The 21,233-nt window shown below is 57.7% G+C and overlaps 1 protein-coding gene and 1 long non-coding RNA gene across 4 annotated transcripts; both read right to left on the reverse strand.

The window, feature by feature from the left end:
• Positions 1-6,141: 6,141 nt before the first annotated feature.
• On the reverse strand, positions 6,142-8,885 carry LOC131814857 (uncharacterized). Its single transcript, XR_009347477.1, has 2 exons — positions 7,547-8,885; positions 6,142-7,137 (listed from the first exon to the last, which is right to left on the reverse strand). It is a non-coding gene; the product is annotated as an uncharacterized LOC131814857 (long non-coding RNA).
• Positions 8,886-10,881: 1,996 nt separating this feature from the next.
• On the reverse strand, positions 10,882-19,927 carry LOC131814851 (SLAM family member 9-like). 3 transcript variants are annotated; one of them, XM_059146258.1, is made up of 6 exons: positions 19,308-19,927; positions 17,876-17,981; positions 15,145-15,537; positions 11,726-11,867; positions 11,443-11,533; positions 10,882-11,188 (listed from the first exon to the last, which is right to left on the reverse strand). In XM_059146258.1, the coding sequence occupies exons 1-6, from the start codon at positions 19,401-19,403 to the stop codon at positions 11,165-11,167; spliced, it is 852 nt and encodes a 283-aa protein (XP_059002241.1). In that variant the 5' UTR covers positions 19,404-19,927; the 3' UTR covers positions 10,882-11,164. The 3 variants fall into 3 exon arrangements, with proteins under 3 accessions (XP_059002241.1, XP_059002240.1, XP_059002239.1); XM_059146257.1 differs by lacking the exon at positions 19,308-19,927 and adding an exon at positions 13,319-13,615 and having other exon boundaries at positions 11,730-11,867; XM_059146256.1 differs by lacking the exon at positions 19,308-19,927 and adding an exon at positions 13,319-13,615.
• Positions 19,928-21,233: the final 1,306 nt, after the last annotated feature.

Below are 21,233 nucleotides of genomic sequence, written 5' to 3' on the forward strand. Positions count from 1 at the left end.
AAACTGTGAAACCCGGAGAAGGTTGGAGGCCCCATCTAGCCGAACTCGGAGCCCCCAGCTCGACACCCAGACAAGAGGTCGGACCGCGTCCCAGCAGGGTTGTGTCAGGTGCAATTTCCCCCGGTCATGGAGAAGATACCGCTCGGTGCCCCACCGCTGCACCCCGACGATATCCCAGCTTCCAGAACAAAATCAAGAAACTGACAGGAAACAGCCAGTGGGAGCATCTGCAGGGGTCTCCTCAGAGGAAGCCAGCACCTGTCCCAGGGAGAGATCACCTGACACTGTGGATGGTGACCTTGACCGTCTGCCCCCGGCACTGCTTGTCCACGATGTGTCATTAGTGCTTTGAGTCCTTACCCCCACTTCTAAGGGAATGGCCTCACGTTCACAGGCTTCCTTCCTGTTTGGTTTGGCAAATGTGAGTGTTTCTCTAGGAAGGGGCTCTCGAGCTCTCCTCAGATTCTCCGAAAGTTCCGTGGCCCCAAATGGAGGTGTCAGGACCCTAACCAGGCCAGCCAGGAGCCCCCAAGGTCCCTTGCAGCTCAGTCCCTACTCCCTGCTATGGACTGAGGCCCCATGGGGGTCACCGGTGAGGGAGACAGAAGCCCTCCCCTGGGGGGGGGGGGTCAACTTCCAGCAGGGGAAGGAGGGGACAGGACACTTCCGGGGACTGGCACTCTTAACTAGGTAGTGGTCAAGGGAACAGTCTGGGAATCTGAGGGACAAGTAAAGACTGACTTAGGCTTTAAACCAGGAGCAGGAAGGGGAGGGGACAAAGGCCACAGAGTCGGGGACAATTTAAGTGAGACCAGGAGAGAGTCGCAGGCATGACTGGGAAGGTGGCTGAGGTCCAGCAGCTGCCGAGGGGGCTCACGGCAGGGGACTAATGGCACCTGCTCGTCAAGGACACTTGGGCTCGGGCTTCCTCACTGCGGACATTTCTGAGATCAGGATACATGTTCGCACTGATGTTACTCAGTTGGGCATAAAGTACTGATGGATCCAAGTTGGATAGTGTAGACACATCATAGATACAATGTAGCCAATTCAACAATGTAGCAGTTAGAGATATAGTGTAACTCGGAGAAACACAGAACATAGGACTGGATGCCCTGGAGCAGAGGGGCTGTGGGACACACAGGTGGGGGGGAGATATTATTCTGGAAACATGTGCTCCAATTTTCAATCATACCTGTACAACATGAGCTTTGTCATCAGGAGCTCCCTGCCCAAAATAATACAGAACAATTTATTTCCTCTGTATCACTAATTTTTAATACTTTAGTTAACCAACTTCAGATTGCTTTTTCTTGAAGTAGACTCTAAGCCCTGTGTGGGGCTCAAACTCACCACCCCCAGATCTAGAACTGCCCGCGTTTCTGACTGAGCAAGCCACATCCCTAGATGACCTTTTAAATCACATATTACTTGCTGAGTACATAATGCTAATCACGGATTCATGTGGTTTTTCATTTAATCTGTGAATGGCTTGACAAGGTTAGTCCTGTCAACATCGTCATTGGACTCAGCAGAAATTGGAGGCACAGAGAGGGCAGGTGACTTGCCCAGGGTCACACAGCCTGGACAGGAAACTCAGACAGGAGCTACAGCTGTGAGTGCCCAGGTGGGGACCAGGCCGGAAGTGCCCTCAGGGTCCCTGGCACCCCATCCTTCCTCTCAGATGTCTCCACCATGTTGTCTCCTTTCTCCCCACTCCCCCCCCCCAACCAGAGGATCTCCCAGTTTGGGCTCCTAATCCCTGATTCCTGGCCGCACCTTCATGTCTGTACCAGGGCCCCTGTCGACCTGCCAGCCCCTGCGTTTTTCTGGCGCCCCCACCCCGACCTGGCCCTGTGGTTGGTCTGAGAGCAAAGAGAGAGGCTCCGCAGCCCCCACCATGGGCAGGCCCTGTGCGCCCCAAGCCTGCCTGAGCATCCCCCCCTCCAGGCCCTGAGCGCAGGCACCCGCGCCACCTGGCGGCCGAGGTCCGAATTGCCGCTAGAGACTCCTGCAGAGGAGCCCTCCCACCTCAGCTCACCTGCGCACACAGGTCATGAGCGCCTACCGTATGCAGCACGTGGGGGAAACTGAGTCGCTGTCCTAGGGGTGCACACAGGCTATAGGGAGGCAGAAGCACAGACCCTTGCGGGGGAGGGGGAGGATCCCCCATCCAGAGGCTCCTGAGCACTGTCATCCCGGGAGCTGGAGCAGCCCAGGGACAGGGAAACAGGGCAGGAAGGGGCCTGGGAGGAGGGAAGCAGGATGCCCCGTCAGGGGGCGGCTGGGTGCACGCGGCCAGCAGGTCCAGGAGAAGCCGCAGGCAGGGGCAGACAGGCACCTTGGCCCTGTGGCCGGGTCTCTGCTCTGTTGCGGGGGTCCTGTCCTGAGTCTGCAGGAGCGAGTTCCAAAGGGGCTCAGCAGCTGGCCGGGAGTGGCCTTGAAGTTCACCTGCATTGAGAAAACGGGCTCCTCATGCAGGAGACTTTATAGCAGTGACAGCCTGGTGGAAGGACAGATCGGGCGGGGGTAGCCTGGGGATCCTTGTTGTGTCCAGGTCTCCCCTCATGGGCTTCCAGGGAGGTTAGTGAAGAGGGGGACCTCGGCATGGGGGAGGGGAGCAAACAGGTGGAGAGGGAGACCCCAGTCCCTCACGGCCCCTCCAGCTCTCTGATTCAGGCCAGGGGGTCCCTGTGAGTTGGGGGAGGGCAGGTCACATGGCCAAGCCCTAACTGAGGGCCTCTGAGGACAGGCGCCTGCAGACCTGGTGACCGCAGGATCCCGCAGCGGCCAGGTCCAGGTCTGCCGCCCACTGAGAACAATCCCAGAGGGGAGAGGGAAGAAGCCAGGGAAGAAGCTGGGGCTGGGAGCCCTGGGTGAGGGCGGCGGTCGCTGCGGCTCCTTCCACCAGGGGGCGCTGCTCGCACAGCTCTGCCTCCAGTCCCTGCACCTGCTGGGCTGTGGTTCCTGGGCTGCCCTGGCCCAGGGCCCTGACTGCAGCCCAGCCCCTGGGAGCGGCCCTTCCTGGTCACTGCCCGGGTCTCGGGGTCTCTCTCTGGCCCTGGCCCTGGCCCCGGGAAGACCCCTGAGGGCGACCAGGCTGGTTTGCAGGGGTGGGGGGCGAGGAGGAAGGGCAGAGGAGGGCTGCCTGGGCAGGTGCAGGGTGCACAGTCACCGTGTTGTCTGCGGCACTCCCTGGGGCTGGCCCCTGCCTGTCCCTCTTGTGTTTGCTGCTGCGGGTCCCCAGGGCTCATCTGGAGCCAGGGAACTGGGCAGGGGGCTGGGGGTGAAGGCAGAGCAGAGAGCAAGGAGTGGTGGTGACTGGTGGCCCTCACCCTACCCTACCAGGGCCACTGGGAAAGGAAGCCATGCCCCACCCCCACTCCCAGGGTCTGCCCCCTCCAACAGCAAGACCCTAAGGAGGGGAAACTGAGGCACCAGGGGAATTGCTGTAATGCCGGTTACCCTCCTTTCCTGCCCCTCATTCCTGGGTGCGTCAGGATGAGACCTGAGGGAAGGACTCCCCCCTACCCACTCTGCTCTGGGGACACAGGGTTTCTGGGGAGGGTGGTGGCGCCACATACCCTTTACGAACACTCAGGGCTCAGGTCACCCTTGCCCATCACACGTAGCCTGCTGGGAGAGCGGGGCCAGCCTGCAGAGTCCCTACCCCCCTGCTGGACAGCCGAGGGCAGGGTCAGACAGGACAGGGGGATGGGGTGGGCGTCAGCATGGGGTCCCATACCCTCCGGCATCTCCTTCTCTGTCCTGCTCCACACCTGACCTTGCCTTCTGGTCCTCTGAGCCCTCACACCCAGACCTGAAGAGTAGAGGTCACTGGGAGTCCCCGGCTGACTGGGGCAACAGGCTTCTCGTCGGAACTTTGGGTGATTTGCTGGCTTGCCCGAATAAGAATAAGGCACTCATCGGCCTGAATGTGCTTCCTGTCCAGACCGGCCAGGGTCTGGGGCTGCAGACCGCAAGGCCAGGCACCCTCAGGGTCCTCGGTGTGTCCTCTTCACCTTCCTCCGGGAGAAGTGTCAGAAAGGAAACCAGAAAATCCAAAGGAAAACCCAGCCTGAAATCCCGGGATCAATGACCCAAACCACACTTGCTGCAGGGGAGTCTGTCCCTCTGGGGGACAGGCCCCCACAGATGAGAGTGGAGGCAGGAACCCATGTCACCCTGACACGGACAGCCCTTGGTGAGCCTGGCATGTGGCTCCCTGCACACTCAGCCCCACGGCCCTGTCTGTCCTGGCCTCGCCTGCCCGCATCCTGGAGAGCCCAGGACTGGGGTCCAGTCTTTCCTACAGCTGCCCCGGGGGAAGACCACTGAGGTAGGGGACATTGGCCATAAGACAGGAGAGAGCCTGTCCCCGCCCTGTCACTGCACTCTGGATTCTCAACACCACAGACACAAAGGCATTCATTTGACAGGCAGCAGGGTAGCCAGAATGTTCGATTTGCATTTGTGCGTTGACCTGCGAGGACGACCATCTCTCGGGCTCCTGCACCTGATCCGTCCCGTCTCTGCGCGCCCTGTGCTCGCGCCCTTGGCTTGGGTAGCGACCGTGGTGGTGTGATTTCTCTCACTGATGGGCGAGGGGTCCTGAGCTGTTATAAATAAAGGTTCCCTCAGTGTCCGCGTCTGTGTGGAGGGCCAGGGTGGGAGCACAGGGGAGTGTGCGAGCTCTCTGCTGACATGACCCCCCTCCCGCCCCAAAGGGAACCCTGTTCTAGTTTTCAACTGTTGCATCAGGGGAAACTGTCCATTAGGGAACAAGGACACAATGACCTTTTTCCTCTTTTCCTGGGACTATTGGCCAGTTTCTGCTCAAGTGAGAAACACGTAGCACCGCACACAGGAGTGACCTGTGTCCCGTGTCAGGCTCTGGCTGGAAGGGGCGCTGTTCCATTCCCTCTCCAAGGAACACCTCGCCTTGGGGATTTTTCTAGTCAATGGGTGGGGGCAACCGAGCTCAGAAAGGTAAAGCCAGGGACGCCTGGGTGGCTCAGTGGGTGAAGCCTCTGCCTTCAGCTCAGGTCATGATCTCAGGGTCCTGGGATCGAGCCCCGCATCTGGCTCTCTGCTCAGCAGGGAGCCTGCTTCCCCCCTCTTTGCCTGCCTCTAGCCTACTTGTGATCTCTATCAAATAAATAAATAAAAACTTAAAAAAAAAAAAGCAAGAAAGGTAAAGCCAGTTCTCCAGCATCCACACAGTTTGTCTAAAATCTTCCCGCCAATACGTGGCAGAGGCAGAATGAGCGACCCAGCAGGTGTGACTGCAGAGCTCAGTCCGTCTCTGCACCGTGAGGAGTGGTGGGGACAAGGGCGGGTCCAGGCCCCCAAGTCAGAGCCTGGTTCACAAGGGACCCCCTCCCCCACAAGAGCCTGGAAACAGCTGTAACCACATGGAGAGGCCACAGACAGATGAGAAAGGAAGGTTCCCTTACCCTGCCCCCAATCCCCTGCGGACAGTGTCACAGCCCAGCTGTCCCTAATGCAGGGCCTTGGGAGGCTGTCTAGGCCCCTCACTCGCACACACACCCTCCTCAGCTGGGAGCTGGGACTCAAGCAGCCTGGGGGCGGGGAGGGGTGCACACAAGGGCCTGAGACTGTAGTCAGAGCTCCGCCGACAAAGCAGGATCTGGAAAGTGAGACTCTGAGCTACTGGTGATCTCAGCCTCGGCCCCCAGAGCAGGGCAAAGACCTGTCGTCCCTAAGAGAGGTTTGAGGGTGGTTTCCCCATCCTCGGGAATATGAGGGCATCCCGGACAGGCCCTGGTTCCCCCATTCCCTCCCTCAACCCTCAAGAGTCTGGAGAAATCAGGGTGTGGAACCAGCAAGCCCCCACTGCTCACCCCCCTCCCTCACACCTGCCCCAGGCCCCAAACCCCCCCCCCCGGAGCTGCCCCTCTGATCTGTCCCCCACCCAGGAGGAGGCTGACCTGGAGCATCAGGGTCGGGGAGGGGAACCAGCAGCTGCACAGGGAGTCCAAGAGTATCCAGACCCAGGTCACCGCTACTCCTCCCTGCGTCTCACGACGTGGTCAGAGTGCTCTCTGCTCCCCAGGGTACCTCAATCCTTTGAATACATGGACACCTGTTGGATTCCCTCCACCTGATGAGACTCACATATTCAAAAAATAAGGGTTTATGTCTGAGGAGAATAGTCCACATTGAGTATATAAAATGTGGAAAGCAGACAATGATACAGAAGAATAAATAACTAGAACTAGAACTTTAGGAAACCATAAACTTAAATAGTTTGAAAGGATATTTTCATGTTCCCCCAAACGACTGAACCCATAGAAACTTCACAATGATGTCAGTACCCTTGATTTTCACGGGATCCATAATCCATATCTGCCGTTTCTCTGTGTTGGGACATCTAGTGTCCTTGCGACTCCCTTCACACATGGTCACATCTAGGTGATGGAGTTCCCAGCGTGACGCCAAACGGACTGAGACATGATCCCAGCAGCTATGATCGCAGCACAGCTGAGGTCCGTGGCTGGAGGCACACTGAGCAGGTCCGATCATAGGAGACCCTGGAGCTTGTCTTGGCAGAACCACGTAGGCACCTCAGAGTAGGTCGTGTGCAGGGACAATGACATTCAACTTCATGTGCTCTGACATGGAGGCTTGGGTCGGCTCCCCTAGCAGCCCAGACAAGGGACAAACGATTTTGGGGCACATGTTCCTCATCTCCCACCAACAAGTATTGAACAGGTACCAGGAAGCAGCTCTGTCCACGTCACAGGTGATAGGACAGAGAACAAGGGGACGATTCTGCCCTCAGGCTGCCTGCAGGCTCGTGAGGGAGAAATTACATGGAAATTAAGGACCCCCATGAGCGCGAGCTGCATTTGTGAGCAGCACAGGGAGCAGTTGAGAATGGGGAGAGGGAAAGGAGAGACCGTTCCTCATACAGACTCTATCTGCTCCCTTTAGCAAAAGAAATCAGGAAAGCAGGAACTCTACAGTCTTGGAGAGTCTCCGCTGGAGGAGAGTCGACTAGGACCCAGGATCTGGTCTTTTCCAATAATGCCCACGATTGTGGAGGTTTGGAGGGGAGTGAGATGGCCGAGGGAGTAGACGAGCCAGAGACACCTGGGTCCCTCTCTGCTCCACCTGGATGGGGACACAGTAGAAGGAATGAGATCCACTGAGAAATTTATGGACATCTCAGGTCCCATCCGCCCGGATTTTATCTTCTGCATCATGGAGCCATTCAGTTTCCCTTCCTGCAACCCTCTAATATGGACAGTCAGGGCTGGACCACTCGGAAACCACGTGTCCAGTGCCTTGTCAGGGATTTGTCACCTCCAGTGTCCTCAAGCCTCCCTCCCCTGCCTCTGGCTGTGCGGACAACGAAGAGTCATGCCGTAGCTGGACCACGGCCACTGGGCACATGCGTGTCAGTGTCTGTCAACATTTCTCTCCTTCCCGGCTGGCCCTTTACTGTTGGACACAACATTTTACTAAAAAACTTCTACACAGAAAATCTGTTCTGATGAGCAGCGCTGATATCCTGCGTTACCTTATTCTGTCCCGAGAAGCTCAGAGGATCTGGAAGGACAGGCCTGTCCAGGCATCACAGCTCGGCTCCTCCCCACGCCTGTCCTCCCTCTGCATCCAGGTCTGGGTGTGGTGTCCATGCACCTGCTGAGGTCCCCCTGGGACAGAAGATGCCCTGGGAATCTCCTCAGGCTGTGTGGACCCTATGACAAGAAGGAAAATGTGACACTCACTGGGACAGTCACTGACCGTGGGAGAAGGGGTAGGAAGAAGTGAGGGTGAGAGAGATGATTTCAGGAAAATCAGCCGATGGGGAAACTGAAGCCCAGTGCGGAGAGCAGGTGATGTGGTTTCTGTGGGGCCATTCAGTGTGTGTGCTGGGATGGGGTAGGAACAGGAGCAGGCAGAGGAAGGTCAGGGAGCACTCAGATGGGCGCTGCTCAGACAGGAGACTGGACACAGGACCTAAGGGCTCAGGTCACTCTGGAACTCTATCCCAATCTGTGCTGAGGGAGCTGGGTTAGCAGGAAGGAGATAGGAAGAGACGTGCTGTGGGTAGTAGTCAGGATTCTGCAGGAACCAGCAGTAAGGACGCTTATAGATCCAGAGAGATGCGCTGTAAGGAATGGCTCACACTATTATAGAGGCTGGTGAGTCAGGTCTACAGGGAGGGTGAGCCAGGCTGAGATGCAGGGAAGATCTGCTGCTGGGGTTCAAGTCCAAGGTCGTCAGGAGGAGACACAAGGACGAGACAACACCCCAGTTCCAGTCCGATGGCCGTGTGCTGTCGAATTCTTCCTTGCTCACGGGAGGTCAGTCTTTGCTCTCACTCAGGTTTCAACTGATGGGGCGAGGCTCATTCACAATGTGGAGGGCAGTCTGCTCTACTCAAAGTTCATCCATTTAAGTGTATCTCATCCCAAATCGCCTCCTAGAAAAGTCCAGAATCATACTTGACCACAAGTCTTGGCACTGGGGACCAACCACTTTGACACATGAAATGAATGATGACAACACATGAACACGAATCCAAAGACACCTCCATGGGTAGGTAAACGTCAGACAGAGTAGACGTCAGAGCAAGGATTGTTTACAGGGGAAGAATGGTGCAGAACAATGGAAGGCCAACTCCGCAGGAAGTGAGGAGAACCCCAGGTGCGTGAGCTCCTAACAGCAGAGCACTGGACCCACGACGCAGGAGCTGACAGAACTGAAAGGAGAAGCACGTGAGTCCACTGTCACGGTCAGAGAGCCGAGCACCCGCTCTCCGCATGGACAATCAGCAAGAAGACAGCCAGCGAACACGACCCTGAGCCCACGCGACCTCACTGACATTTAGAGAACGTTCAACCCCAGCAGCAGACCTCACATTCCTTTCAAGTGCACTCAGGAGCCTCCCCAGACAACATCCTGTCCTGCATCATAACACTAACCTGACGGCGTTTAAGGATTTGAAATAACGTATTTCTTTGACCACAATAGAATTAGAGTCGAATTTAATACCCTAACCTACAGAAAAATTTCCGCTTAGAAATTAAGAAAGAAAAAAAAGAAATTAAGAAATATTTCTAAATAACCCACTGTCAAAGAGGAAGTCTTGAGAGAAATTTTTAAATATTTGAAGTGAATGGAAATGAAAAATACAAGATATCAAAGTGTGTGAAAAGAAGCTAACCCAGTGCCTATAGGGAAATAGATATTATGAGAGGCAGATATTACAGAAGAAGAAATGCTCAAATTAATAGTTAAAGCATTTACCTTTTACATCTAGAAATATAAGAGCAAAATAAACCCAGAGTAATTTGAAAAAAGAAAATAAGACAAGAGCAGAGAAAATGAAACTGATAAATCTAATAAAACATATTTACAAAAAACCCTGCACTTAATATCACCCTTAGTGGTGGAAAACTAGCTTTTCCCTAAATACTGGGAAGGAAGCACGGCTGACTGTTCTCAGCACCGTTATGCAGTATCTCCTGGAAGTCTGATCAGTGTGATAAGATAAGAAAAGGAAATGAAATAATATACAGATTGGAAAGGGAAAGAGAACACTAGTGTTTATTATGGACACTGTTTATATGTGTGTCTGACAGAAAATCCCAGTTTCTACAGAGAATCCCCAAGACTAATAGGTGGGTTCACCAAGACTGCAGGCTCCAAGGCCACAGGGAGGGCAGGGACCCGTCATGACACTCGTCGGGATTTGAACACAGATTTAGAGGTCGTGCTCCGGGTCCCGGGAGCGCACTCAGGCTCCCGAGTGGTCTGCAGACGCGGACAGTCATCCAGTCCAGGCCCACGGCATGGGTGAGAGGGTGGGACGGGGGGCAGGGAGCCCCGCGTGGCTCTGGGGGGTACCGTGGCCTCGTGCCCTCACCTCCAGTCCTCACCCCCGCACTGTCCGGGCTGCACTGAGGATAGGAATCACGTCAAACGTGTCACCCACCGTGTGCGGTGTGGCTAATGACAGCGTCACCACCTGCTGGAGTTCCTGCTTCCCAGTGCCCGGGACGTGGTTTCTCCCTGCTCCCCGCCCACCAGCAAGTGAGTTGTAGGGACCCCGAAGGGAGCAAAGCTGAGCTCAGAAACGGACCACACGACTCGGGGACTCAGCTGTGCTCTGCGAGCTACCCCGATGGGAGAGTGTTCTCAGACACTTGGAGTCCTTTCTACTATGATCTGTGTGTTTGTGGGACAGCCCTAGTTCTGACCCGACAGCTGCACAGCTGGAGGCTGGTGTGTGTGTGTGTGTGTGTGTGTGTGTGTGTGTGTGTGTGTGTACACGTGCGCGCGCGTGCAAGCACCCTCCTATATGGACACTGAAGTTTGGGGATGAGAAGCAGCTCTGATTTCCTCTGATCTGAGGGAATCCCCCACCTGCTTCCAGTGGATCTCCAGGCTCAGCAGTGAGATGGAGAGGAAGGGCATTTGAGACCCGCTTTTCACTGCTTGAATTACTAATTCAGGCCAACAGCAGGTTTCTTTGTCACATGGGGGAATGAGGGTAGAGCATGGAAGGAGAGAAAGTGTGTCCCATACCAAGAGTAAGGGACAGTATTTTTCTAGGGCTCAGGTGAACTATTCCCAGTCCCCCACAAACAAAACATGCACACAGTGTCACAGAGCCATCCCTCAGCATCAAGGTCAAATACAAATTCTCATTGTCTATAAATAGGTCTCAGCACAGAGCTGATAGCTAGGGATGCTCAAGACAGGCCCCAGGACAGATGCTGTGAATTCACCATGGCTTGCTTGCCCCAGAGGCTGAGGGTCTGCAAGGCAGTTTGATGTCGTACCGATGAGGGGGACAGGGGGGCTGTCTAGGGTTGCATGTAGCAGAGGCTGAGTGGTCCTGAACAGGTTTGGACCAATTTATTTACTCAGTTTCCCTGATCTACCACTGTGTGTGTCTCATGGGGAGCTTGTGCACAAAGATTTAGCACAGAAATAAGTTCTGGACCCATCCAGTCCCTGCTCAGAGCCATCAGAGGTGGAAAAGGCAGGACCAGAGCTGCGGGCATCATGCTCCTGAGACAGGTGTCCCCGGGGCGGGATTCTCCTGCTTCTTCTAGTTAAATCACGTCATGTCCTGGCCTGGCCTGCAGACCTCACTGTAGACAGTAGTGAGAGTTCTCCTCTTCTAGATGTGGAATGCAGACATACCCTGGAATGCAGACAGAGGGTTCCAGGAACAGCTGAGGGATGCAGAGAATCCAGAGGGACCCACAGAGATCCAGACCTTCCCCAGTGCCCAGCATTGCAGGGACCCCAGGAGAATGTCCTTAGTTAATACTGTGTTGTCTGGAAGGGGATATGGATGCATGGACACAAAAGCCGGCAGATGATTGGGATTGAAGGCACACACCCAGCCACAGAGAGACTAGGGGGAACCCAGGCTGCCTCCTTCCCCAGCCTCACCTTGTCCCTGTGGTCTCCAGACTCCTGCTGGCTCAGCTCTGCAGAGTGGATGCAACGATCATGTTCCCATGTTCTTCCTGTGATCCTGTCCCTGAGTCACACACAGATGGAGCTTGAGTCTCAGCCTGGAAGCCTGTCCCCTCCCCCTCCATGACCCCCATGACCATGGCCACACGTGCCAGCCTCCTGCAGGGACATTCCCTAAGCAGTAAAATGCAGGACAAAGGGAGTCCAAGGTCCAGTATGGGAGGGAGGTGTCTGGGTACAGGAAGGAAAGTGCAACCTGCCTCTCCCAGGCTCCACGTTCTTCTTCCCACATGTCTTCCAAAGGTAGAGTCCAGCTCCGAGGATCAGCAGCACGACCACAACAGACACCAGGATACCGGACAAGTGGGCAGCACCGGTCTGTCCTTGTGGATCTGTTTCTGTCGCACAGAGAGAGTGAAGAAGGTTAAGGCGACAGGGAACTGAGGATGCCCATTGCCAGGCACATGGAGACTCTGAAGGGACCTGGTCAGGAGCTCGAGAGGTAGGAGCATGGCAGGGGCTCTCACTCAGCCCGTTCCTGAGCTCCTGCTTGGGGCCCGGGTGCTGAGAAGAGCAGGACATGGTGCCCTCCATTGAGGAGCCCCTCAGCAGGGGGAGGGCTGACACATGCCAGAGGCAGCCGGCCAGAGCCATCACAGGGCACTAGAGCTACAGCTTGTACCCAGGTCATCAGGGAGGGCCTCCTGGAGGAGGTGATGGGCAAGCCTTGTCTTGAGGGAGGAGTAAGAGATTGCCCAATATTCAGGGTGGGTGAGGCATGCCAGGGTGCAGAGCCATGACCAGGAATGGCTGTGACGAGTCCACAGTCCTGGGAGCTGCCGGGTGGGAGGATGAGAGGGAGGCAGGAGCCTCTTTCCGGAGGGCCCAGGGGGGCCTGAGCCATGACCAGCCTCTATGGTCAGGGATACTAAGACAGTAGGTCCCCAAGCAGCTGGTGGAGGAGGGGTGGAGGAGCGAGAGGGCTCACAGGGAACCAAGTCATTCATTCATTCATTCATTCATTCAGGGACACGCTGACTGTGAGCAAAGGGCCTGAGGCCGAGGCTGGGACAGGCATTCCAAGGAGCAGCAGACATGGCCACTGCCCTCCAGGGTTCAGGCTGCACAGGACACTAATCCTGGGCCAGAGCATCAGCTCCCAGGGTGGGGCCACTGACCAATCCTTAGAGGAGACGAGGTGTGATGGCAGGACAGCAGCAGCTCCTGCAGGGCCCTGAGCCATCGAGGCTGCGGAGCCCTGTGCAAACTCTGTTCATGCTGGGACTGCCCCCAGCACGCGGCCCTGTGGGACTGCCCGGGTCACAGGCCCCCAGAGCCAGCTGCAGGGAGGGGGTCCCTGGATGGGAGTAAGTGGGGAGTGGGGGACTCCTGACTTGGAAGGGCTGAGGGCAGAGGGAGGGGCCTGAGCGGAGGCTGACAGTGGAGGAGAGCGGGACACATCGGAAATGCAAGCCAGCAGGTGGGTGACATGTGTCCGTGAGACCAGAAATGGGCAGAGGAGCCCTGAGCCCTGGATCCTGCAGGAGTCGCCGGCCTGACCCCTCAGATGGCACAGACCACGGACACACCCAATTCGCTTTTCCTCAAGCCTCCCTAGACACACTTGAGATGATGCTAGATTCTGCCTGGACCAGCAGGGGTGAGGGCTGGAGAGCAGCATGGGAGTAACACCAAAGGGCAGAAGTGGGTTGGATGTGCCTGCCAGAGTCTTGGACTGGGTGACCAGGTGGCCGGGGGTGACATAAACATGGGGGACAGAAGCCAGGAACTCTCACCCAGGGTTCCCTGAGCACCGGGATAGCCCCCCTCCTCTGGCTGATGTACTCACTGTGGCCACAGATGTCCCCAAGGTCCAGGGTGGCAGTTTTCTGGTCCCCCTGGTTGCTGACCACACAGGTGAGGCTGGGGCTGGGCCGGCTCAAGGGCAGGGTCACAGCCAGGGTCCAGGGGTTGGGGGCTGGTCCTGGGGCCGGTCTCTGCTCCAGCTCCCTGGGGAGACCCTCACTCTCCCAGGACACGGTCAGGTCCTCCCTGGTTCCCATGGGGTCACACTCCACGGTGACGTTGCACCAGCCTCGTGTGAGGGACAGAATCATGGTCCAAATCTGGGGACGGGGCACAGGCTCTGGGGCAGAAGGGAGAAGAGGACAGAGCCTCAGGTGAGTGGACAACATCATCGCTTCTCCCTCTACTGCAGATTCTCCCTGACGCTCTGGCTTCCTCCCCCTAAGGACACTGATTGCATTTTACGGATAACAAGAGAATTGACCCAAATAAACAGCAGGTGCCAGTAAGGAAGGGAGCCACTGAGTTCAGCTCTATGCGATTTCACTAGACTGAGCACGTCTTACAAATCTCCCTTGAGAAATTAAACGCTGGAGTCATCTGCCTGAAAGCCATGAACTCCAAGAAAGTGATGCGTCCCCTACAGGATGGTTAAGTGTAAGACACAAGGATTTGTCCTGGCCCAGGCCCCGGCTCTACTCCTGCTCAGATAATTCTCGGGACCACACAGCCCGTGGTGCGGACGGCCACCGGCCAGCTCTGGGAGCCCAGAGATCAGCCCCAGGATCCACCAGGAGAGACCGCAGTGGGGGACACAGCCGTGGTTCCAAGGTATGGACACTCCAAGGTGGTTATAACAGGCACTGAATTTGGGGCCCACCCAGGAAGCCAAAGAACAGATGGACAGTCAGTCCTGGGAATCTACAGATCCTGAGGGTGCAAAGTCCCCTCTCTCTGGGGCAGGACGTCTCCCTGTGCAGGGGGGAGGGGTGCACACAGAGACATCTGCTCCCTGAGGGTCTGAGGAAGGGCTACCCTGTGAATTCTCCATCCGTGGGGGTTCAGAGGGGGACCGTGCAGTCCGTGAGTGAGCTGACTCGGCTGGACTGAGAAGGACGAGGGGGCGGGGCGGGGCGAACCGGATCCCGCTAGGTGACGAGTGTCCTCCAACCATGACCACGTGCTGACCCTTAGAGCCTGGAGATGTCTAGGTTCCAGAACAAAGGGGAACTGAGGCTGAGAACCGGCTGATGGTAAACTAGAGATGGTCTGGATTCCCCAGACAAGCCCCGTGTGATCACCGGGTCCTCACAAGTCGGAGGAGGCAGCAGAGGAGGTGGGAGGGACCCGGTGCCAGAGGGACTCACCCCACCAGTGCCACCTGGGAAGGGGGAGGAATTGGCCACGATCGAGGGATGCCCCTAGAAGGGGGGACAGGAGCAGAAGTGGATTCTCCCTGGAGCCTGCAGAGAGGAGCACAGCCCCGCTGACTCCTGGACCTCATGGCAGAGGCTCTGGGGTCTGACTCCTGACCCAGGAGGACTCCCAGGGGGTGGTGTGGTCAGCCACTGCAGCACTGGGCAGTAAGAGTCCCATCAAGGACCCTGAATCCTATGGGGACAACGAGTACAGAAAAATCCCCATTTCTCCCCATTCCGTGTTCCCTCCTGAAGCACAGACGTGATTTATCCCTGGTGTGAGTCTCAGCTCTGCCTGCATTTGTGCTGACCTCACAGCATCTATTTTCTGGGGAGAAGATCAAGTCTGAAGGCTGCAGTCTGGAAGGAATCCTGTGAGTGGGCACTTGGACACTCCTGGGGACAGAGGAAAGGGGTCAGCTGTGGGAGTGGGGGAGGGGCCGCCACGTACCGTAGACCGTCAGGTGGAAATCCTGGTCATACTGTCTTCCTCTCGTATAGGACTCTCGAGCCCGGTACAGTCCACTGTCCTCAAGGGTCAGGTTGACAATCCTTAGGGTCATTATGTTGAGCACATAGACTCTCCTCTCAAACTTGTCCTGGAAGTTGACCCATTCTGGAACATCTCTCCCAGGAAACACATACAGCATGACTATGTAATTTGATCTGGATACGATGCCCCAAGACATCTTCTCCAGCTCAAATTCTGGAGGTAATTCTGGATTTCTGATCACTTGAAACAACACAGGAGTTCCTTGAGCCCCCTTCAGAGTAACAGGGTTTCCAGAATCGTCCACGGCAGACCCACGGGCTCCAGGACTCTGGGTCACAGCGCTGCAGACACCTAGGGCATAGGACGCAGAAAATGGGAGTGGTTTTTTTAGGAATAAAGGAGGAAACCCTAGAACCCAACTTCCTGAAATCCATCCCGTGTGCCCCCTTGACTGGGAAGGCAGGAGATGCCATGAGTTCAAGGCGAGGCTGGAATCCCTCCTGGTCCCAGGGGAGCGTCCCCTTGAGCAGGTCTCGGGAACTTGCTCATCTGCAGTGTCCTGACCCCTGACAGCGACAGGAGAAACGTCAGGAGATCCCCAGTTCGAAGCACAAAGTGCATTTCTGCAGCAGGCAGCTTCTCACGGGGCTGCAGAAACCCCTTGTGCCCACAGGCTCTCCAAGCTCTGCCCTGGACAGGGGCGTCGCTCCCCAGGGACTCGCTTTTAATGAGCAGAGCACAATGAAGAAGACCCGGCTCGGGAGCAGAGGCAGAGAGCAGAGGCAGAGACAGCGGACGGCGGAGGACTGCAGGACTGCAGGGCTCGAGGACGCACCCCTCCCTCCTTGGAGGGCGGAGGAGGTGACCACAGGTGGTCCTGGGCTCTGGGTGCTGAAGGGGCCCAAGCAGGCTCCCCAGCTGTCAGTCCCCGTCAGGACGCAAGACGAGGGCAGGACAGGAGGGAGACACAGAGCAGAGGCCTCGGAAAAGCCACAGGACAGTCCCATCCAGAGAGAGACCCCAATCCCAGGATGTCACAGCTGGAGGGCCTTCGAGGGGACCTTTCACAGAGGAGGGGCTCCCTCGAGGGCAGGAGGGGGACTGGTCTAGGTCACACAAGGCAGAGCCAGACCTGGAGCCTGCTTCCCTCTCCCACAGGCCCCTGCTTCCCCCGCACAGAGCTGCCCTACAGCCCTCCCCCTGCCCTGCCCTCCCCTGCCCTGCACAGGGCTCCTCCCTCCCAGCACTGCTGTCGGGTCAGTGGGGTCTGAGCAGGTTTGGGGGCTCACCCCCCAGCTACTGTCCCGGGAGAGGGGACTCAAGTACTCGGCGGGCTTTGGCAGGGCGGGGATGCGGGGCTGCCTGAGGGTTAACCGGCGCCTGCTGGAAAGGGGGAACCCGGGACAGAGGAGGCTCAGCCCCCAGGCTGCGGGGGAGGAGCGGCCCAGAAGCTGGAAGCCCACTCAGGACAGGAGGAAGACCCGACAGTGCTCAGATCTGCAGAAGGTGCTGACCCCAAGGAGGGGCAGAAGGTCAGGGACGGGTGGCTGTGAGCAAGAGAGTCCGAGTTTATTTAAATTAGATGAAATTTGTCTTTCAACCATCAGTGTAAAAATGTGTCCATTTCCCTCTCTCTTACCCTCTTTTCTTTCATTCTTATCTGATCTTCCAACCCTGACATTTACGGAAGAACATTCTGTAATTTCCCATTATGTCTCCGGTTAAATCAAATTGAAAAGAAGAGAAAAACTACACTTATTGAAAAGAAGTAATTTTGTTTAAAAAAAGGATCTCAATGCCTTGCGAAGCTCATTTTCTAATGAGTAATCTCCCTATTTACAAATGCCTTGTGATTCCACAATTTCCCTAGAATCCCTGCAGGCACGGAGGGGCTGGTGTGTTCACATCAAACATGACAGACAGTAACAGCCTCCCCTGCCCTCCTCAGGATTCAGTTCCGAGGATCTCAGTGTTTTCTCCTAGTTCTTATTTAACGTGTTCCACAGAAGCACCTGGACTCCGATGAAGGAATGACTGGAATTTCAGGTTTCTGAGAAGATGACTTTTTTGAGTTCCATTTTGAGGCCCCCTGATGCCCCCCAGGTACCCCCACCCAGATCAGAGGTCAGCAGTCTCCCGTTCCGGGCTCACCCCTACACACGGCAGGTGGGCGCGGACCCTGCAATGCTGGGGGCTCCTGTCCTTCCCTTGCAAACAGAATGTCACTGGACTCGGGGCCACATCTTGCCAAGGAGCCAGACTAGCGCGGCCCCTCCAGCTCAGACAGGGGCTCTGGGTCGGCCCCTCCTGCACACGGTAGCTGCCAAGGCTGCTGGTCCCAGTGCACGACAGGGGGGGATATCCATCCCCACCCCGGGTCGCCCAGCCCTGCTCCTGTGTCTCCTCCATCCCTCACCGCAGGAGGCTCCAGGCTCTCCCGGCCTCACCCCCCTGGGAGGGGGAACGGATTCCTTCCAGGCGGCCGGGTCGGGGTTCCCAGCCTGGCCTCAGCCCAAAGCTCCCTTTGTTCCCTCTGTCCACCCCGGGGCTCTGACCCAGCGCACCGCGTGTGCTCCGTCCTCACGGAGCTGCTCCGTCTGGTTCTTCAGCACAGACCCCAGCCAGCCCGGGAGCTCCTGCCTCCCTGCCCGCCCGGCGGCCTCCCTCCCGGGGGGCCCGGGCCACTCACTGAGGAGGAGGCTGGTGAATCGCAGGAGCCAGGAGGCCCTGCACAGGTGGGGGTCTTCTGAGCCGGGGCCCATGGCCGGCCGCCTCCCTGCTGACTCTGCCTGGGCCTGTGAGGAACAGCTTAGCTGAGAAGAGCTCCAAGCCCTTCCCCACCCTAGGGCAGGGCTGACTGTTAGTTCCTGGGGCACAGCTGGCCAGTCTAGATTAAACCATTCCCATCACTCATGTGAGCTCAGCACCCGCAGGGGCCTCAGGAGATAACTATAGAGTAAGTGTGGGAACAGCCCCCCTCTAGGAGGCCCGGTGCCGGAGAGACCCCGTCCCTGTGCTCACTACCAGCCTGGTGGTCTCCCGTCCCCAGCCTGCACCCCTACGACCACTGACCTCTGTCCCTGGGCTCCCACTCAGCCTGGGCTGCCCAGCTCGCCAGCACCAGTGATGGCCAGGCACAGAGTCCCCTCCTAGAGCCAAGTACACGGGGCCTCTCCTGCTTTGGGCCTGTCCTCTGTCTTTACACCATCTCACGAGTCACATCTCCTGTCTGATGTTCTAGGAACCTCACTGTCAAGTGTCACAGTGAGAAGCTAGGAGCCCGAGAACAAAGCCTCCTGGGAAGTGTCACCCCCTCACCCCAGGGCACACAGGGCATGTCCCCACTGCTGGTCCCCTGTGCTCTGTCTGCAGCCTAGGGCCAGCCCTGCCCCCCACAGGACCAAGTCCACCCCCACAGGAGCGGCCCCACAGCCCCCCTTCCCTGTGAGGCTCTGCCCATTCCCCCAGCCCTGGGTGAGCCCTCTCAGGGTCAGAACTCTTTGCTTGTACAAAAGCCACATTGGGGTGGGGCGCAGGACCCAGGAGGGAGCCCCCAGCAGCTGCAGGCCGGGACCCCAGAGGGTCAACCTGGACACACTCCATGCTGGGGCAGCCCCACGACCTTCTACACCTGCAGATACTGATCTCTGTCCCCTCCCGCTGCCCTGTGCAGCAAGACAGCCCAGGTCACCAGTCCTCTGTGTGTCCAGGTCTCTCTGGTTCCAAAGCTTGTTCCCTGTGAGGGGCAGCGGGGCTCAGGGTTACCGTCCATGTCACAGATGAGCAAAGTCAGGACCCATAGGTGATCTGATGAGCCCCTGGTCTGGACCCTGGGATGGGGCAGGACCAGATCTCAGACCTCCTAGGCCACTGGTCTTTCCAAAATCAAGTTCACTGCAGATCTTGAGAAACCACACTGAGCAGGAGGGAGGCCAGGCCTGACCCAGGGCAGACTCTCTCCTGTCTCACACCCTCAGACAGAGGACATAAGCCTGTGGTGGCATCTCTGCAGCCTCTGGGGTCCACAGCAGCCCTTTACCGACCACAGCCGCCCCCTGCACTGGCTGAGTCACTCCCAGGCCAGCACCACCCACGCGGCTCAGACCCGCAAGGCTGCTGACCTGAGAAGCCCAGGCTGGTCTCCCAGGAGGGATCAGGACCCTCAGAGACTGTGAGCCTGGAGAGGCTGGTGAAAACCGCCCTCCTTGCTGGGTCATGAATGTTGTCTTCCTGGGGTCTGGGGGTCTGGCTTCCTGGAGACCTCCTCTTGCTCTTACCCCTCCTATCAGTCATTCCAACGCCATCTCCTCTGAACTTGATGAAGCCCATGGGTGCAGAGAAGTCTCCTGCCCCATCTGGTCCCGGTGCCCCTGCAGGGCTCCCGCCAGCCCAGCTTCCTGGGGACCCCCACCCAACTGACCAGTCTGTCCCTCCTGCTGGGCTTCCTTTATCCCTGGTCTCCCTGGGGGGTCTGGGCTGGACAGTCCTCAGCATCTCTCTTCTGTGGGATACGGAGGACAGAGCACCACACCTGCACCAGCCTCTGCCCACCCCAGGGGCTCAGACACACCACTCTGTCCCAGAGGGGAGAGGGGAGAGGGTGGGCTCTGCGGTCTCCATGGGACCCAGGAGGGGAAGCCCCAGCAGGAGATAACTGGGAAATAGCTCCCCATTCAGAAGCGTCCAGCCCTGACCCTCAGAGACCTGAGAGAGGGCGCCCCACAGTCCTAGCCTGTCCACATGCCCCCGCTCCCTGGGGTGTCCTGTAAGGACAGTGCGGGCTCACATACGCGCCAGATAAGACCAGCAGCTTCCCACTAAACTGGGCGTGGCAGCCATCTGTGCCGCCTCTTCAGAAGTGTTTACTGAGCCCCATTCACTATCTGCTGCCGTCTCTGAGTCCGCAGTGGCTTTCCAGGCAACCTACTCACCCAGCCCCTGCCCTGAGACAGACACATTCCATCCGAGGGCCCACCGAGCTTCTGGGGAAGGCAAGGAGCTGCTCTCAGTGGGTTCTCCTGGGGCCCTGAGCAGTCAGGTACATTATCACCAGGTAAGGGCACGGTTTATCCTGTCCTGGGCAGTGACCCAGACCTTGAGGACCAGGCTCAGCCCATCAGGAGTTGGGCCCAAAGGCACATCCATGCCAGCGTCTTGCTGTCTAGCAGAAACACAGGCAGACACATAGTCCGGCTCAGATTCAGGTGTCTGCTCTCAGACACAAGAAGACGGTGAGTGCAAGCTCTTGAACCTGACCCGTATCTGTGCTGCCTTCAAGGACTGCGGCCCTGGAGTGAGCTGGAGGTGGACGCTGTGAGCTGTGGGTTCTGGTGGGGCCCTGACCCATCACCCTGCTCCACCACCCCCAGACAGGGGCTGCTGTTAAGTGCTCCCGGGGGCTCTTCAGCAGCAGGAGCCCCGCCTCTAGCATCACTGGTCCCCACAGGGGCAGACACACCCACCTATGGCTCCGTTCACAGGACACCCTGAGCCCTGGGCCTTGGCACTGGGAAGGAGGCATGAGACCAGTGTCCAGCGGCCAGGGCCTCCAGCTCTTCCCTGTCTGCGGGGAGCCTGATGTGTCCTCGGGCAGGACATGATTTTCACACAGCCTGGCCCCCCGACACCAGCCCCTGCCTCATCAGCCAGGCAAGCAGGCTCTCGGGAAGCCTCAGGAAAGCTCGCTGTGGGTGGGGTTTCCGTCTCGAGTGTGGCCGCCTCTGCAGGGCTCTGGAGAGCAGCTGTGACCCTACTTCTTTCCCACCTTGACTCTGAACCCCCCTTCACTAAGCAGAGTGGGGATCCTTGCTCCTCGCCGGCCCTCTCCACCGACCAGTCTGCGGGGCTCAGGTTCGGGTGGCTCCCCGGCTCCCTCCCAGCAGCCTGGCCGTGCTGAGGGTGCACAGCGGGCCTGTCTCTGGGAGCCCCGTGTGCTGGTGGCCCGGCTCCGGGGAGACAGAGATGCGGATGACCTTCCCGCTTGCACCGCGACACTGATCCCCTGTGGGCAGGTGAACCGCGGCCTCATCTGCTCACGGGATCGGCCA

Source organism: Mustela lutreola, chromosome 14 (genome assembly GCF_030435805.1).
Source record: "Mustela lutreola isolate mMusLut2 chromosome 14, mMusLut2.pri, whole genome shotgun sequence".
Classification (NCBI taxonomy): Eukaryota; Metazoa; Chordata; class Mammalia; order Carnivora; family Mustelidae; genus Mustela; species Mustela lutreola.

Bases quoted from the DNA above. Each gene is read 5' to 3' on its own strand.
- LOC131814851 (XM_059146256.1), bottom strand. From the start codon at position 17,948: ATGGGCCCCGGCTCAGAAGACCCCCACCTGTGCAGGGCCTCCTGGCTC. The intron at 11,868-13,318 runs GTGAGTACATCA...TCTGTGCGACAG, and splicing joins TGGGGACATCTGTGGCCACA to AAACAGATCCACAAGGACAG. The intron at 11,534-11,725 runs GTTGCACTTTCC...TGTGTGACTCAG, and splicing joins GTGGAGCCTGGGAGAGGCAG to GGACAGGATCACAGGAAGAA.